This window comes from Misgurnus anguillicaudatus, chromosome 1 (genome assembly GCF_027580225.2).
Source record: "Misgurnus anguillicaudatus chromosome 1, ASM2758022v2, whole genome shotgun sequence".
Classification (NCBI taxonomy): domain Eukaryota; kingdom Metazoa; phylum Chordata; class Actinopteri; order Cypriniformes; family Cobitidae; genus Misgurnus; species Misgurnus anguillicaudatus.
This window is the reverse complement of record NC_073337.2, coordinates 17,574,178-17,593,656: the sequence shown is the minus strand read 5'-3', so window position 1 is coordinate 17,593,656 and position 19,479 is coordinate 17,574,178. Positions and strand designations below refer to the sequence as shown.

At 39.0% G+C, this 19,479-nt stretch overlaps 1 protein-coding gene across 12 annotated transcripts in view; it reads right to left on the bottom strand.

Moving 5' to 3' along the window:
- ppp1r12a (protein phosphatase 1, regulatory subunit 12A) overlaps positions 1-19,479 on the bottom strand; it is a 77,762-nt gene that overhangs the window by 21,944 nt on the left and 36,339 nt on the right. For 8 of the 12 annotated variants that reach the window (XM_073867429.1, XM_073867447.1, XM_073867419.1 and 5 more), the window contains exons 3-15: positions 17,532-17,650; positions 10,365-10,524; positions 9,593-9,737; positions 9,408-9,482; positions 9,216-9,305; positions 8,282-8,444; positions 6,945-7,081; positions 4,991-5,212; positions 3,897-3,985; positions 3,475-3,591; positions 1,952-2,095; positions 1,257-1,382; positions 1,012-1,158 (exon numbers count right to left, since the gene is read on the bottom strand). In XM_073867429.1, coding sequence (XP_073723530.1) covers positions 1,012-1,158; positions 1,257-1,382; positions 1,952-2,095; positions 3,475-3,591; positions 3,897-3,985; positions 4,991-5,212; positions 6,945-7,081; positions 8,282-8,444; positions 9,216-9,305; positions 9,408-9,482; positions 9,593-9,737; positions 10,365-10,524; positions 17,532-17,650 — 1,734 coding nt within the window. The remainder of the gene's footprint in view (positions 1-1,011; positions 1,159-1,256; positions 1,383-1,951; positions 2,096-3,474; positions 3,592-3,896; positions 3,986-4,990; positions 5,213-6,944; positions 7,082-8,281; positions 8,445-9,215; positions 9,306-9,407; positions 9,483-9,592; positions 9,738-10,364; positions 10,525-17,531; positions 17,651-19,479) is intronic. The other 4 variants (XM_073867457.1, XM_073867461.1, XM_073867431.1 and 1 more) reach the window with 3 other exon arrangements.

Below are 19,479 nucleotides of genomic sequence, written 5' to 3'. Positions count from 1 at the left end.
TTGAAAAAAAATGCTTTATAAGGAGACGCTTCAATAACGAAGATACGCCCATGGCAGGTGGCACCATTTTAAGCAGATATGTAAAGCATGGTAAGACACTGGATACTTGCCAATGCACTATGCGTAATTATAAGCATATTACTCTTACTGTAAGAACCGATGGTTCAACCCTGCCAATGACATTTTCAGTCATTATAATGTCTTAAAGGGGACATTTTACAAGACTTTTTAAGATGTAAAATAAATCTTTGGTGTCTCCAGAGTACATATGTGAAGTTTAAGCTCAAAATAACATATAGATCATTTATTATAACTTTGTAGGCGTGAGCAAAAATGTGCCATTTTAGGTGTGTCATTTTAAATGCAAATGAGCTGATCTCTGCACTAAATGGCAGAGCTGTGGTTGGACAGAGCAGATTAAGGGGCGGTATAATCCCCTTATGATATCACAAGGGGAGCCAAATTTCAATGACTCATTTATTCACATGCTTGGAGAGAGATAACCAAAACGAATTACTGTGTTGATCTTTTTCACATTTTATAGGTTAATAGAAGCACTGGGGACCCAATTATAGCACTTAAACAGAAAAAGTCAGATTTACGTGATATGTCCCCTTTAATCGGGCATTATAAAGTTTTGTGATTTGTATACCCTCACACTAAGTAAAATATGCATCCAAAACAACCAGTTATAGAACATAATTGATGTTTAATACACAGATAAATATTCAGATTAATGACGTTTTACTGTGGGTGAAGATACACTAAAAGTAGTACTCAAGAAACGAATGTGCAAATGTAATATTGTTTAATATTGTTAATTTAGTTTTTAATTACATTTTTGTGCAATTGGGTGTCAAAAGGTTCAATGCACTTAGATTTTTTTACTTTTTGATTTAATTGGCCATTCGGTTATGTAACATTTGTGGTAATTAAATAATATCCACTTTATAGCTTATGTCACCGTTTACAATTATGTTGATGTGTGTACATGGGTGGGTGGGTGCGTACCTGCGTCTCTCGCGTCCATCAGAGCCCAGTATAGTTCCAGTAGTGGATGTGGTAGTGGTGGTGGCTGCAGTGTTGATCGTGGGAATGACGGTGGCTGACTCCTTTTCCTTTTCTTTCTCCTTGTCCGCACTTTCCTCCGCCCAATACCTGTTACAAATACACCTTACATTAAGATCTGTTCGGAGTGTTTGACTGTTAAGCTAATAGTTGTGTACTGTATGAATGTTTTGTGTGTGTGTGTGTACCTGGACAGCAGGCTGCGGTGTCCTGTAGGTGAGGTAACAGAGGAGGTGGAGGTTGTTGTTGCGGTGACAGAGGTGGAGGAAGAAGAGGAACTTAAAGCATCATCATTCCTCCTTCCAAATGAGCCGCTACAACAACACAGATAACAGTCAGGAGACGAGACAGACATAGAGAAGGGAGGAGAGTACCTCAGTCCTTTTAGACCTTTTAGCTTCAAAGCCATTGATATGCTATGGCACTCTTAAACGTAGACACATTCATTTTTACCAAATATATACACTTGATTGGAAAATGTATTTAACATACAAATCATTCATCCTGTACCCCAAAAAGAGAGCATCTTTCCACCTAATACCATTTTGGCATAAAAAATTCATAATTTTGACCCATGCAATGCATTGTTGGCTATTGCTACAAACATCACCTTGCGACTTATGACTGGTTTTGTGGTCCAGGGTGACAAATAATTTTGTGGTATAAGTATCACAAATAGAAACTATTAAATACTCAATATATGACCCAGCACCACATTTAATGTAATCGTATACAACTACAAACAATGTTCACCCCAGAAGCCCAATGAGCAAACATCAGCAGACAGTGAGAATGACAGGCAGCTATAGTACATATGAAGCACAAAGACACATGGGGTATATATGTGTGCATGATGTTTGGCCATGCGGTGGTCAGCAGGTACCTGCGGTGAATGCTGTAGGATTGGTAGGAGGAAGGCGGTTGCCAGGCTTTAGAGTTGTTAGGTTCCAGGCTGGAGGCAGAGGAGGATTTGGCGGGCAGGTCGCGCGAGCTAGACGTGCGGCCTAACGCTAGCGTGTGAGATGTGCTGCCGTGTGGGGCGTGGCGAGAGAGGTGAATTAACAGGGAGCGGACACAGACACACACATTAATACATGTAGACAAAACATTTGAAGTTTTAAGCACTGACTCACTTGCGGGGTGGTGCTTGGTTTTATATGACATAGATACTCTCAAAGATTATTTATGCAATTCGTATTCGTACAAAAAAAAAACTTTAAAGGATTAGTCAACAGTTTTAATGCAGTTTAAAATTGCAGCTTCAAAGGACTATAAATGATCCCAAACGAGGCACAAGGGTCCCATCTAGCGAAACAATTGTCATCTTTGACAAGAAAAACAAAAAATATGCACCTCCAAACCACAACCTCTCATCTATCTCCGGTCATGTTACGCGCCAGCGCGACCTCACGTAATTGCTTAATGCCATGGAAAGGTCAGGTGTTACATATATGAAAGCACATTTGCGGACCATTTTAAACAATAAATTGACATAAAGACATTAATTTGTATCATTCAACGTACAACAACATCTGAACGGTCCCCTTTCTCCACACTTGTAAACACTGGGGCGTAGTTTTGCATGTGTCATCCATGACCTCTTGACGTGATGACGTTACGTGAGGTCGCGCTGGAGATAGACGAGAAGTTGTGGTCCAAAAGTGCACATCCTTCACTTCTCTTGTCAAAAATGACAATCATTTTGCTAGATAAGACCCTTATGTCTCGTTTGAGATCGTTTAGAGTCCTTTCAAACTGCAATTTTAAACTGCATTAAAACTGTTAAGTGTTGGTGTCCATTAAAGTCCTGGAATGTTTTCCTCAAAAAACACAATTTCTTCTCGACTGAACAAAGAAAGACATCAACATTTTGGATGACACGGTGTAAACCGTCTGGATTTTTTCCCACCCATTAAGGATGATTTATAAAGCAATACAAGCATGCAGCACTGCAACACGCTTGCATAAACAACTATTTAAAACCAAGTGGCACAAGTGCAGTCATGCAAATTTCTTGTTACAGAATGACAGATAAGCACTCAAATCATTTGCATGTTTTTGCAGAAGCATTCAATTATAAGAAAAGTGCATGCTTGCATTATCAGCAAACAGCTATCTAAACAAGTGACGATACTAAGCCAAGATTTATAATGCAGTTAGCTGTTAGTTAAATAGTTAGTAAGGTAATGCATCTACCCGATGGCAGTTATGATGGTTATACCGAGTTATTTAAGCTTCAAACTCTTGAATGCAAGCCAATCCCAGCTTTTATTAAGAATCAAAGGCATCTCAGAAGGTAGCAAAAAGAGCTGTGACTGGCTCTCTCACTATCTCTTCATGAGTAAAGTTAAAAATCTTGCCTATCTGGGCAATAAAATCAATGTTGTTGTTGAAATAAAAGCTAACCTGCGCTGATAGCTGGAGGTTCGGTTTAGTGAGGAGGTTCCGTCGCTGTTCCTCAGGTCTTCATCCCAGCGTCTCCTGGTGTAGGAGCCGCTACGTTTCAGACTAGCAGCCGAATCCCTGAAGACCACAGGCTACTTATTGCACCTCCACTTCCAAATCATGATTGTTGATTAATCTAATAATGCTAAAATACTGACTCGCCTATCAAAATATCCATCAAACAAACTCTTTCTTTGAGGTAACTGCCAATATTTCTTAAAATTTTCCATTTTATCTACATGAGCTAACATTTAACTTATTCATCAAAAATGCGTTTTAAGTGTGCAGCAGCTGCGAATGCCACAAATACATGCTACACTTGAGCAACAAACAACATGAAACAGCTGCAGGTGTACGTGAAGAAGCATGCTTCCTTTCTTTACCTGTTCTCCTTCTCATCAATATCTGACGTGCTAACGTGTCTCTTTGGGATGGTGGGTGCAACGTACGCCAATCGAGTCTTTTCCTTCTCCTGTAGTAAATAAAACCAAATGAACAGGTCAACGGATGTCAATCTGGGACTGTGATGTCAAGAGAGACATTTTTGTGTGTACAAATTATTTTTAAGCAAAGCAACTTATACGCTCAAGGAAAAATCTAGCCCATGAACTTAGTGTTGCTAGGACCAAACATTTGGTTTTTTTTGTTATTGGCATTATTACAAAAAGCAGGGTTCCCACACCTTAGTTAACTTCAAATTCAAGGACCTTTCAAGGATTTTCCAGGTCCAATCCCCCTCAAATTCAAAGACTAAATGTGGGGAGACATTTCAAGTGAGAGCAACGTAACATTGTGCTACCTTTTAAGATACATTGTTACAGTTCCCTTTCGAGGGAACTTGCGCTGCGTCACTGCGGTGACACTTTGGGGACGCCTCCAGAAGTGTGTCTGAATGTTTATATCAAATTCAACCAATGGTAAGGCTTAACGACAAAGACAGGGTGACGCGGGAGCCAGGAAGTATATCGCTATCTGAAATATTGCCAAAGACGGCGTTACAAGGATGAAGGAAGTATGGCAAGCGAGACGCAGCGTCTCGTTCCCTTCTCAGTGAACAACAGTTACATACGTAACCCGAGACGTTTTCATGTGTTAAACACAACTATGCAAAAAAGCATTTTGGTATGAATCAACATTCGCATACAGAATATATAAGCATTTAAAGCGAAAAGTTTAGCATGTGTGCTTAAAAAGTCTAGAAATTTTATGATATTATCCTACACTAAACAGGGAATAATATGGATTTTTTTTCCAGAATAAAATTTCTTGCATAAAATAGATGCAAGCACTTTCAATGACCTGTATCTATGCATGTATATTTTCAAAAACTTCCCAGGGCCTTGAATTATTTTCTCCAGATTCACAAACTTTCAAGGATTTCAAGGACCCGTGGGAACCCTGAAAAAAGGCTGTCGATTGAGCCGACGTGAATCCAGGACACTGTCCATAATCTGTTCTGCACAAAATTCAAACTCACCTTTTCCTTGTCCTTGTTGTCCAGTGAAGATGACAGTCGTGGAGAAGAGGCAGACCGCATGACCCCAGCGGTGTCCTTCTCTTTCTGCGCCTCTTTAGCTGTGCTAATTTCCGCCAGTGCTCCGTAGCTTCCGGTTTTCCGCAGGCCGAGTCGCCACGACGCAGGAGACTCATCCTTCCTGTCATCATCTTTAGGAGACACCTTACCTGGAGGTGTGGTCACCTGAGAAGGGAAAAAGAAAGAATGATGTAAGATGACAGCTTTGGAGTACCTTAAGACTGATTTGGGAATTGTGTATCGCCATCAATTCTTATTGTAAATTGAGGTCATTATGGTTCATCAGAGGAATTGTTAAGAGCCCACAATGCACAGTGGTGACATTTACTAGGCCATAGGCAGCATATACTGTAAATATGTTGACAATGTTACTAGTGCTGTGTCCATCAGATGTGAATACAGTTCTGAATATACAATACATAACAAAGCCCTGGTGACCTATTAAGGTTAACAAAGTCACTCATTAATATATCAAAATCATATTGGCACACACACTTTTCAAAGGTAACACGCTGTAATATTTAGTGCACCACATTCAGCAAACATCATAACAACCGCGCCAACACCATGCAGTGAGCCAGTGACAGAAAGAGGAAATGTATGTGTCTTGGATTAGGCAGGTGTTATCTGATTGGTTAGATACAGGGTCATGTAGGAAACACATATAGGCGCAGAAAGGGGTGCGGGGTTGGAAACACAGGGCTGAACACACCGAGGTCTCACCATCGCTTTTTTGGGCACAAGTGAAATGCCAGTTTTGCGCAAGCCTTGACGCCACAACGCAGGACAGCCTGGCTCCCCCCCAGTCATAAGGGCGGTAATGTTATCAGACTAAAGCCATCCAAGACAACAGCAATGAAGAGCACAGAGAAAAAGAAATGATGGCGAAGAAATCAGAAAAGAAAAAAGGACCCCTGCGTGAAAAAAACAAGGAAGCGGCAGCAAAGAAAAAAGACATTTTATGATGCACAAGAGATAGAAGTGAAGAGTGAAGCCCAGATGCAATTAAAACGCAGACTTATTTGTCTTTTTTTACAAGGCAAACAAACCATAATGGCCTCCATTATTAATTCATTAAATTTTAAAATATGCATTTTGGAGACACATTATCGGAAAGCAGTTCAGTGTGCATTAAAGCTACACATTTTATTAGTAAATGGATACCCTGGGAATCGAACCTGTGACCTGGGTGTTGCCAGCCTCATGCTATACCAGCTGAGCTACAGGAAGACAGAAACTACAGGATTAAGGACTTCTCCTCAGAAATAACTACTTTTTTCGAGGTGCATTTAAATGTATATAAAACAAAACAAATTCAGTGTGTGTGATGAAGAATTAAGCATTCACTATAAGCAGGGTCTGCATAAGTACTTATGCAAGTGCATATGTACTTGGATGAAGTACAATAAAATTATTAAAAGGATTTAATGTTTTTATTATCCATTAAGTGTCTATGAGAGTCTAACATCAAATGTGGTCCAGTTGTGCACAACGTGGTGAAATTCTCCCACTATCCAGCAGAGGGCAGTGGGCATTTGGTTATAAAAGTATGGAGGACATTTTCTCTCCTCTCCAAGTAATGTGAACAGTAATAGAATCAAGTGCACACTAATGCTGCTGAACGCCACATAAATCAGCTCAATTTTTTTAAGTTTTGCATGATGCACTCTAGTGTCTTTTGAAGCTGGGTAATGGTTTGTTCAAAGCACATTAATTCTTTAAAAGCCGCGAATGCAAGATTTTCCTCATACTCATGAAGGTCTTAAATCCATGCAATGCTTCTTAAAAAACCCGATCATATAAGTAAATACATTTTGGGACAAAGTAAACTTCAAAGAGAGCGACACACGTCAGGTTTAAGGGATGATGGATAGAAACTGGAGGGAAGAGTATGCACCTTTTTGGTTGGTGAGGTTGGGGTTGTCACCTGGTTGGCTGGGGTAGTTGGAGATGTAACTGTGATGGTAGCAGGTGCAGTTGTAGAAGTAGGTGTACTGTTGGTATTGCTCGTGGGAACAGTAGACTTAGTCTTGTCTGTAAAGAAGAAACGTCAAACTTATTTTACTGTGATAACCATAAACAGCTCACAGTAAGAGGGAAAGTGCACGTGACTTTTAATGTTATTGCAATACTATAGTATTGTATAGCCTTACAATACCATGTACATATATTATGGGTAGGAAACAGGGACATGTTGAGTGATATACAGTGATATCAGGGTTCTGATTTAATAATAGTGGATTATTGTTAAGTTTATAGCTATTTTGACATTATTATACTATATCAGTGCAGTATTATACTCACTTTCTTTCAATATGTATTGTACTTTATGACTGAACTAATTTCTTCCAAGTAAAATGTATACATATTCCAAATTGAAAACTTTAGGACTTATAGGAATTATTTGGATATTTTGGGAAATTTATATAAACTATATCATATACAAACATAAATAAACATTGTGTTTGTTCATAAGCAGACGTGCATGCAAGTAATAATACAATGAAGTACAAAATTTTTAAAAATCCTCATACTTACGCTCATCAATCTGATTTACTTGCTTTAAGAAATGATATGTTATAGAATAATGCAAGTACATGCAGGGGGTGTGGCCTCAATGGCCCTTTAGTAAGCAGTGTGCATGTGAGAAATGTGTAGGGTAGAAATTCAACTGAAATTGCATTACATCTTGTTGTTTTAAACAAAATTATGTTGCAATTATTTTTACTACACTTAAGTTCCCTGTTATAGGCAACTATGCAATCTTTTCAAATTCCCATTAATTACCATATATTTCTGTTAAAGGCGGGCTGCATGATTTTTGAAAAACTCTTTGGAAAAGGGAGTCAGGCCGAGTACCGAAACACGCTTGTAGCCAATCAGCAGTAAGGGGCGTGTCTACTAACCGACATCATTGCCTGGGTTGCTTATGTGTGGGGCGGATCTATCAAAAGAAGGTCCAGATTCTATTGGGGTAGGGGTGTGTTTGTTTAGGTGATTTCAAATATCAACATTGGCTTTCAGAGATCATGCACCCCGCCTTTAATTCACATATATTCCCGTTAGTTCCCATGGAAAGTTTCCAGCCTTGAAAATTCTCAGAATTTTGCAACCCTAATTGATAATGATATTAGTCTTGTAAGATAAAATATCACTTTATTATACTAATTTCTTCTTTTGTAGAATCTATATGTACACGCGTTGTGTATGGTTTGCTTCAGATCAGCTACACACCTGCTTCGTTTTCTGACTCTGAGTCTTCCTCCTCCTCTTCCTCGCTGGAGCAGCTGGACTCATCCTTTTTCCCCTCTCCTTCTTCTTCATCTACCTTCTCCCCCTCGAGAGTCTCGATTCGTGGAGCGGTTTTCTCTTGCTCCAGGAGAAGCGTTTCTTTACTGAAGCACAAAGGCACACAACGATTAGGCACTCCTTGTGGACATTGTATTTTAAGGTTGTATGTAGAGGCTTGTTTGCGAACATGAATTTTTGGCACAATAAAAATACAGAAATGTCTTTTAAATTCAAAATATTGTGTGGCAATTATCTGTATTATATTAATATTCAAAAAAGTACCAGACTTTTTATATTGTAATGGCCCAAAAAATTAACACATTTCCCCCCTTACTTTTAGAGGCAAGACTGATATTTTTATGTTCAATGTTCCAAAAACATTAAGACAAAACTAATTTCTTAATATTTTGTACAGAAAAACAAAAATGCACAATTAACGGTTTAAATTAAAGCTATTCTGTTTTGTTTCTGGGTAATTTAAATTGCATCAAATTTGATATGAAAATGCCTTAAAGGTATAGTTCACCCCAAAAAAGAAAATCTACTGTCATCATTTACTCACCCTCATGTTGTTACAAACCTGTGTAACCTTTTTTTGGTTTGCTGAACACACAGGAAGATTGTTGACTAATATTTGTAACTTAACTGTTTTTGAGCACCATTGACTTCCATAGTATTTTTCTTTTCTACTATATAAGTCAATGGTGCCCCTGCTTCCTGCTTGTTTACAAATAGCTTCCTAAAAAAATATTGGTTGAACTATCCTTTTAAGATTTTAGTAGAGGTGTGTAGAGATCAAGATTTAGTAGAGGTGTGTCAACATCATAAATCAATTGCAGTAAAATGGTTTTGCTCCAGAAACCAGCGGCCATTTACTCTTCAGTGGTTTCACAGATTGATTATTGTCCCCAGTTGTGGTAGTTTCTATTAAAGGAGACTTTTTAACATCCTTCTTCTCACTCAGAAGCTGAAAAAGCAGAACATTTATCAATTCACACCTGACAGACAGCTTTAGGCTTCACAACAAAGTTTAAATAGTGCTAAAAATCCTTTAAAAGTAAGAGATTACCAGATTTTGCTTCTTTTGGAGCTCTTCCAAATAGCCTAAGATATCTTCATCAGCAACATCAAATGCTGTCTGACCCTGAGATGGAAAAAAACAACAACGTTGTCAGCATTCGACTCAATCCCGATACATTTTTGGTTGCATTTTAGCCTGTAAAATTATATAAAGAGGTAACAATAAACCCATACCACTTTATTGAGGCTATCCATATCGCACAGGTTCTCTACCAGTATCCGACAGGCCTCTTCTTTGCCCCAGTGTGCAGCAGCATGGAGCGGTGTCCAGCCATCAAAGTCTTTAATATTTACATCATACTTTGCTTGAATTAAAAGCCTGCAACCAGTCAGACAGACAGAAATAGCATGATGAGATTAGGCAAAGCTTTATTTCTTGGATTTTAGTGCCGCAATCTAAGCTGGGCCTCAATTGCCAAATGCCTGCAAATATTCTTGAAGTTCATCGCATTTGCTAAATACACTAAAAATACATGTTACCCATTGCATTACATGTGTATATATATATATTTCTACTGAAAATCCACATAAGAAATCGTTGTCTTGGTGTGGTGGCAATTGTCATAGTCAATCAACTTTGAAAGCCTCTGACGAAAGCAACGTAAACAACTAGACTGTCTAAGTCCTTCCACCCCATCATCAGTTGTGTTTGTTCAACAGCTCATGATAATCTACTTTAATAAAGAAAGAGTTAAACGGGTTACACAGTCTCACCCTGCATCACCTCAAGATACAATTCAACAACAGTATAAGTGAACATATGAGATGGATGAAACAAAGCAATACTCATTACAAAGTTCAATTTGATGTGATGTCACCAGCTACAAATCTCTCTTACTGGCACAACAACAACATTAAATACACGTACATTCATTGGAGAGCAAAGTAATCCCTTGTGGAGTCTAATACAGAAGTCTAACGTAATTCAAACAGAAAGGGAACTTACTTTAAAACCTCCGAGTATCCCTTGGCTGCGGCGACGTGTAGTGCGGTTCCCCCAGACTTGGCGTGCCGGACGTCATTGATCTGGCCGCTGTTAAGCCACTGTCGCGCATCCCCTAGCATGATCCGCTCCTCCTCTTTCCTGGCCGCCTCGATATCCAAGCCTAGAGAAAGATGAAGGGAGGGGCAGGATTAGTGGGCATTCTTAACTTGCCCAAATTGATACATTTATAAAGCCACCAATAAACAATGTAACAACTTATATCGCATGACACCAGTAAATTAAGAATAAGCTATATTGATAAGTTGTTAAAAAAAACAGTTTCTAAGGCCACTGATAAAATGTTTCGAATTTGAAGTGTTGATAACTAGTCGGCTCACCACACGGCTCAGCGCGCTTTACTTTAGCCAGGTTTGCTCTTCCTTTGCAGTTTAGTGCCACTTAAGAGTGGGTGGGGTTATAGAATTTTTGCTACATTTGCACTGTTTCTACTACAATGACATCATCGTAAAAGCTACAAACAAACGCTTAATGCAGGAGCAATGTAGCATATCGATGGAGTGATGTTCTTGATTTTCGCCACATGGATGTTTTTCCATCGTTAAAAGGGAAACTTGTACAACAAAGCACAGATGATGACACCACTTGGTTTGTTCGACGGCGCATGAGGAGAAGCTAATCTGGCATTTAGCAATGACGATGGAAGTGATGATTCACTTTGACCAATCATTAATCTGCGTTTTTGTATTGATGCGGCTTGTTTGAAACCTTAGGTGGTACTCAAAAAAAGCATAAGGTACTAGGTACTGTAGGAAAATTAGGGACACGGCGCTTTTCAGATCACTGAGTTTTGTTCAAAATCAAATTGTTTGAAGAAGGCATGATATCTGGAGCTACAAAAATGTACGGTATGTGGAAAATAATGTGTTTTTACCATAAACCACACAAACACACTGTATTATACCAAAATAAACAAAATAACATTGTTTTGCAGCAAAGAAATATGTGCACTTTAATATAAAAAACAATTGGTTAACTTGACAGCAGATGAATGATGAGGAGAATGTAACCTTTATAACTTACAAATAAAATTGTGCGCATACTTCGATTTATTTTATTGTTCTCAAGTAAAGCACTCTATACTGGAGGGCTGCCAAATGGGTCACTGTGCCTCTAGTTTATATACCCTTGTGCTCGGGCATGTACAGACCTGACAGCATTAGGCTGGGACAGGAAACAACAATGAATGCCTTAAAGTATATAACTTTGAAGTAAGTTTCACAATGCTTAGTAATCATCTCTACTGAATAGAAACACATTAGTGTTTACAAATAACTATCAAACAAAGACACCATCAATGCTTAAAACAACGCAAAAAACAATGTTAAAACTACCTAACTGGTGTTATTAACTGTAAATCTTTTTTAATTATCAAAGTAAATAAACAATATAATAAAGATTTATGTAGATTTAAGGTAACAGAATATAAATAACAAGTATCATTAGATATTAATAGAAAGACTTCTCTTCGAACATAAATAAAAACAAAGGCCACTTTAAATTTAGTCAGAATAATGAATTTAAATGAAATCAGTCAAGTAAAAACTTGAAGTGCATTAGTCTCTTATTTAGATATAGCTTAGCTTGCAGGTGCCGCTGCGGGGAAAGTGGACTGTAAAGTGAACAAAGTCACAGATCCTGATCAGTTTTGCTAAAAGAGAGACCTGAATTTGATAAGACAGCTGAAAGCAAGCCAGCAGTACATTAGACAGAGCTAATGTAAATGTGATAATTTCAAGACAGAACTGTACTTCCACCATACACATATACACACACACACGTATACATTTAAGAAAATATTTACATGTGTATATACATTTTTATATTTATATATGATGTAATTAAATATAAATGTAGATACTTGATATATAAATATATAGTTTTTTATATTATACATGCATGGCTGTGTATTTATATATACATAATTATTATACAAAGTACACACATATAGGGCTGTCACGATTATGAAATTTGGCTGACAGTTAATTGTCTAATAAATTGTGACAATTGTGGCCAAAACTGGTACTGCAATCACAAAACTTGTGGCTAAAACTGGTATTGCAATCACACAACTGGTGGCCAATACACAAAATGACAACATAAACATCAGTTGAGGGCTGCAACTCCACTTTTATAATGACAATATCCTGGCCAGACCACTGTTGTCAGTGATAAGTATTTGAAAAGAAAATAACTTCTTAATGTCTATCATATCAGCGCCATTTTATGATTCATTGATATAAATTTCTTACATGCTGTTCCTTTAAATTAAATATTTTGCAAGATTTACCTGGTAGTACATATTAATACACATTTAAAAGTAATCTGATACGGTCTCGTTTATACAGGTGCTGCAGCTCCCCCTTGTGTTTTTTAGAAAGATGTGCAATCATTGCGGTGATCTGAAATCATTGCGATGAGGTCAAACAATCACGGTGAGACGATTATTTAATCATTGTGACAGCCCTACACACACACTTGATGTAAACAAAAAATTTTATTTTGTAAGCGATTAGTCGCGATTAATCTTTTTGCAGCCCTAATCGATTTCAATCTTTACAATTTCTGTATTTTGTTTGAAACCGTGACATCCACCTTGACAACACGAGCAATTTGCAGCAACCAAATCGTACTAATTTCCATTGAGAGTTGTCGATTTCTACGAAAAAGTGACTGCCAATGACAATGCAGACGATGAAGCTCACAGGATCCACCGCCCTATCAAGCAGGATTCTGTCTGTGTGAATGCAGCTAGAGGGGGCGTGCACACCAAAGCTTTTACGCCCGCGGCCGGCGCATGTTTTCAGTTGTTTCCAATGGAAGCTCTGCGTTTTTTAAAAAAGCCAGCAGCTAGCGGTTTTCTTCCACGCTTAAAACCGGCGCTCTATTGAAAAATATTAAACTTTGGGTGAAAAGCTCCGCTCGTCAATGTCAGTTCTCACACGGCCGTCCAATCACAGTGGAGGAGGGGCAGGACATTACAACAGCAACCAACCGGCTCACAGCTGAAGTATCAGAGCTACCAAAGCACTAAAAACAGCTGGCATTCGGCATCCTGCAGACGTTTTCAGCCGCGTTTAAAAGTTTGGTGTTCACAACCTCTTAGAGAGTGTCTCAGCTGCCAATGTCTGTGACTTACTGCATCAATTCAAGCATCAATTGATTTTTATTTAGCTGCAGTCAACAGTACACCACCATTCAGCTTTAAAACAGGAGAAAAGGTTGGACGCCTAGCCAATCTAGTGGCTTTAAGGATGACGAATACTTAAAATAGTTAGCGAGTAGAGATGTCACCAACAGTTCTGCTTATTCACCACGGCCAGCTTTGCTTTGTCGTCTTAATACGTTAGAGTGCATTTCGTAACAGACAGCTGACGAACATAATGGCTCTTTTTTCCCCCAATCTGAAAGGCAGTGTTACAAGACAAGCAGACAGAACAAAAGTGCTCTCTGAGTGCCTGCAGAATATGCTGGCTCTATAAAAAGCCAGAGAATTGACCTCCACAAGAGCCCCAAACAACAGCCGAGTGCTTTGGCTGGCAGCAACACAGCTCGAGTTTACACCTAAAACACTTGTCTGTGTAAATCCAAGAGAAGAGGTTCTTTAATTTAAGGACTTTGAGAATTAATCCACTTTATTAAAAAAAATCTGTTCCTGGACTGTTCCTGATTGGGTGCCTTGACCACCTGATTTTGTAGAATATAATGGTTGGAGTAATGACCCTGCTGAGAAGGTATGGAGGATCTCTGCTTAAGATGTTTAACCTTGTGACTGGGTCACATCAGAAGAAGCAAAGGGAATTACATAACACTCATCGTTATGTAATGCCAAGTTGAGAATAGAGTCGTGTTTTACATTGCAATACGTGAGCTTTGTTCCTGCTATAATGCAGCTTTGAAAGATCAAATTTGACCACCAAAGAAGAAGCCTTCTTGATCAGATACAAGTGCCTGATCCAATTCAGCTGTTCAAACATTAGTGTTCACTAGCCTTGTGACTTCATATATCTCAAATCCGTGCAGGCAGCTTGCATTGCATGTCGCAGGACTGCGGGGAGGTCTATCTATCTATTACGCCTGCTGACACCTTTTCTGCAAAGCGTGTCCAACAAAGCTCAGATGAAAGCTTGCAGCTGCCATCAGTTGGACTCCCATGGGTGAGCAGAATTGCTTTAAACAAATATGACATGCTAACAAATAGCAGGTCATAGCAACTATCAACAAATTGGTGCTGTATATTAAACGGTTAGGAGCGAAGGAGTGATAAAGGATGGGCTCTGACCGCAATGCTATGTCAGACTTTACTCTCCAAGCTCTTGACAACTTCTTTCCACATACCAAGACTCGGCTCATGTTTCTGCAGCTACTGTGAGTCTACAGCTGGCCAAAACCACAAAGACACACCTAATAGAGGCTTATGATTTAGACAAGGTGGTTTAAACACTATCTGCTTGACAAATACGGGTTTTTCCAATGATCCCTATGTTGTTTCGGTAAAAATATGTATTACATTTGAGGCGCTCAGTCCTTAAACCCCACCTCTGTCAAAAATGAGATAATGATTTTAACCAAATGCTCTTTGCGCATATTATACATTCATCAAATACCTTTCTTGTAATGTGCTTAATCCCAGCATCAAGCCATTGAGAAATGTTTGTTGGCAGAATCTGCTAAACGTCAAGTTGATTTATTTGCAAAGTCCTCTAGGTGCATGGAAGATGAATTGGATGAATGATGGCATGCATAACGGCAGTGGATCACATTCAAACTTGGGTCCCTTGTGAGTGCTTGGATCTGAATACGACCCAAATGTGGTAGCGACATGGATCACAACGCCCTCTAATGTATGGTTCGGTTTCTCCATTTTACATTCTGACTTTCATCATCTGCAATGTTTCTAGTTGCATCTTTAGTAATTCTGCAACTGTTCATTATCATTTTAGAAAATGAGGTGTCAAAAAAATGTGCATGCACTGTGGTCCTGTCCCAAATGGCACACTTCATGTGTACTTTCGGTCTCGTGGCCTTAAATTGCACATGCTCGCTTAGTCTACGAGTCCATAGGGTGTCCTATCTGTAATTTTTACACTCCGAAGTGTGCTCATCAGCACCCCCTCAGCACCCTTGATGCAGCAGGTTTTGCGCACTTTACCAACCCAGAAGACCTTGAGAAAGAAGGGATGGGCACACAGATGGGCAACTTCTCTTTCTATTTCCGGCGTGACACTCAAGATTGTCCCAAAATACGACTCACGTCAAGGGTCCCTAAAATCTGCACTACACAATTTCAACAAAGTGTGGACTCTGAGGAGGTCCGGAGTGTCCTATTTGGGCCAGGGCCTTAGAGGGTTTTGCAGCGAAAGAGTCAAATTTGTTGAATACAAATGAACTGGCATTTTAAAGTTAACACAGATTAACAGTGTTCAAATTTAGGGGGGCTGCGGTGGTCCTGGACCTCCTGCGAGCATTGAGGGATCCCCTATATAAATATCAATTATGGGGATTCCCTGGATTTTATTCAAATTAAAAATATTACATGACTTTAAATTTCTCATGCTGCACTGCCACAAAGCAATACTGTCCATTTTTTGTCCCAATTTCCCACTAAACTAATCTTAAAGTCTTTTTTCGGAAATAAATGTAAACAAGTGCGCCTCACACTGTTTTCTGGAGGAACTGACAGATTGTTCGATTTAGGATTGGGTTCTTCTCAAACTATTATTTCACACTAATTTGAAAGTTAAAAATGGTTATGGTTTGAGTTAAAGGTAATTTGGGGTTTCTTTGATTAAAATGTTGACCCAAGATCAACAAAAAATGTTCATCCAGGATCACATCTTACTTAGTGAAATCACTGCAAACCTATAATTGGGGGGAGGGCTTAGCTAGGGGACCCCCATAATCTTATACATAGTTTGCTGACTAATAACCTTTTCATTGAAGTTAAAGTGAAATTACCAAATCTAAACATAAGAGCCTGATAAAAAATGCTCATTTACAAAGAAAACACGTTCGAAACATTTTAGAGGGTTTTGCATCTGAACTCCTCATACATTTATATTAACTTTCAGTGCATTAAAAGCTATACATTTGATCAGTTTGTGCGTTCCCTGAGGATCAAATTCATGACCTTTTAAACTGCTAATGCAATGCTCTACCAATTGAGCTATTGGATTATGGATTATCATTGCTTATCCATTATCCAAAGCTGCTAGCTTTGTGGGACCTTTCACTTACAATGAATGAACAGCAATGTTATAGGTCAAAAAATGTAAAATATTGGCCAATTAATTATAGTTTTTTAAGTGTGACTGTCAAAATAATAAAATATTATTTAAGGGCTGTTGACACTGCAAATGCAAGCATTTCAGCAACCATCAAGAACCATTGTCTTGGAACATGTTCAACTGAGACGAAAAATCCAGTTTATAGATTTAAGATGATTTCCATCACCAGACTCCCTTCCCTGAGCCAATACGAAGTCTCTGTTTGCTCGTACATCCAGGTGAACCAAGAAGCTGTATGCCGCCTCAGGCTGATGCACATGTCTGAACATGGAATATCACTACCAGCAGGGATTCATTCAAGAATAACAGACCAAAAATAGAAGACCACTTCCATCCAGTTTGGGATCATAACAATGGGCACCAGTTTAATTAGATCATGTTTCTGTATTACATAAGGATCCTCACTATAGCAGTTCATACTGTGTTACTCAGTTGACTCCCAAAATCTTTGTACACGCGACATACCTCGGACATAAAGTACTTAGCCGGTTCAATGGGCAGGTTTAGGGTATACAGTGAAGAAAGGACATTTGCGGTGTTACTGGTTGAGCGTGTCTCTAATAATAGTTTTGAGTCAGTGCACCCGCTTGGAGTCCTGCCAGGACTTCCGAATATGACTCGAGGGCAGCTGGGAAGCATGTAGCGCACATCAGCCCTGACCATCCTAGTGAGTCAAACCATTTTAAACTCTGACTCAGCGTATTGAATGGTATGTCAAAAAGCATGAGCTCAGCTATAGCATGACGTGGACATGACATCAAGTCTTGCACACCCTTGCCAAATCAGGTGTTTGTCATGAAAGATGAAGTTTAAAGTCATTTACCTTGCCGGTTGATCTCGTTTTTCAGAAGCTCCTCCATAGCTTCCTCCTCTGCGATATCCAATGGCGTTTCTCCCTCGCTGTTTACTACACCGACATTTGCACCTTGACTGATAAGATACCTGCAAATACATGACAAGAGGTCACCATGTGGAATTAAAACAATCACTCAGAAATGGACTGAAAATTGCTTACACCACAATTGAGTTTTGAAAGGTGAAGCTAATGAATCTCCTTTACCAAAAATCAAGAGTTGTTATTTCTAAAAAAAATAAGTTCTGTGAAGTGGTCCTTAACTTCTGTTATTGGTTAACAGTTTGAAACCATGTCACAGAGTACATTCTTGAATTCTGAAGGGGTGGCGGACTCATGTCTGAAGGACATTTTAACAATGACCTTGGCAGGATCAAAACACAATGCCCTTTCTATCCTTAATGCTTACGTGTTAGATTTAAAAACCAACACACTTTGGATAGAACTGCAAACATTCACATAATATTGCATAAAATTCAAAGCAAATAGCACGTTGTTATTATAAAGATGACTGAAGGTCACTTGTTGCACTAAGGGGAGAGATATGTTGACAATATTTTAGGGGCTGTTTACACTTGGCATTAAGAAGTGTTTTCATCGATCGGATCACAAGTGGACGAGAGAAACACATCACGTTTACACCTGGTATTTAAATCCGTCTCTTTTGTCCACTTTCGACCGCTTCTGTCCTGAATACTGTGAGGGGGTGGTCTGTTGAGACTGTGGGCGAGTCTCTTCGCTGTCATTTAAACGCGAGCGGGAGTAATGACGAGTTTATATGGACGCAAACTAATATTATGTCGGAGTCCGCTGCTTGTGTAGTAAGTAAACATGCGCTGCACAGCGTTTTGTACATGTATATGCTAGAGCTTTCTCAGATTTTTCAGCGCAATTGATGAAATAGGATCGCACAACTTTCACACGCTTGCAAAATGAAACTGTGAAAATCATCCGCTTTAGTTTTATCAATGAAAGGCTAAAAATAGCGCTGTTCACCGTGTGTTGTGTCAGAAGTCAGAAAAGACACAAAACATTGTGTTCAGTACCTCAGATTAGATAAATGGGCGGAGAGAAGGCGGTCGCGTGTGGCTGTTCGAACAGTTCAACCACATGTGCATTTACACAACAAAAACAATCTGATCGAAAGGGTTTTCGACTACCTCTGAATGTGATCGAAAGTGGACACGCTCAAAACATTTTGAACACCTTTTACACCTGGCATTAACGTAGTCCACTTGTGATCCGATCGATGAAAACGCATGTTAATGCCAAGTGAAACAGCCTCTTAAAGACAAGATCAACGTATCAGGCACAAATGTGGCAAAAGTCTTTCCTAATCTTATTGCCATTAAGACAGAAACCATAACGTTATTTTAGTGGCAAACATGTAAGGGGTAAATAAGTAAAAAAAAACATTGAATGGATAAAGAAAACCTTTCGTTTACATCCTTGCCACATAAAAATCATAAAAAAGCCCGACATGGCTTACCCCTTTTTGTTGCATGCTCCTGGGGGCAGAGTTTATTTATATTTGGGGGTTTGTGATATCACTAACCTAGGAGAAGCCTACTGTAGTCCACCGAGACATTTGAGTAACGCAATGCATGTTGGTGTCTCAAGCGCAGGTTATGCTGGAATGTTAATGTGAAACTATAATAATAATAATAGCTAGGGGTGTCGCGATTCTCCAAATCCTGGATTCGATTACATTTTCGATTCTAAGGTCACAGTTCGATTCGATTCTCAGTTTTTACTTTTTCTTTTAAAGAACAGGTTGCTATGCCATTTTTAGACGAGACTTTTATGAAATATAATATCTGACCTTGAACCCGAAGATGTCTTGCCATGTTAGTCGTGCTGCCAGTGGAAAAATATGGTACACACACATACTTGATAAAACGAAATTTCCTGTCAAATA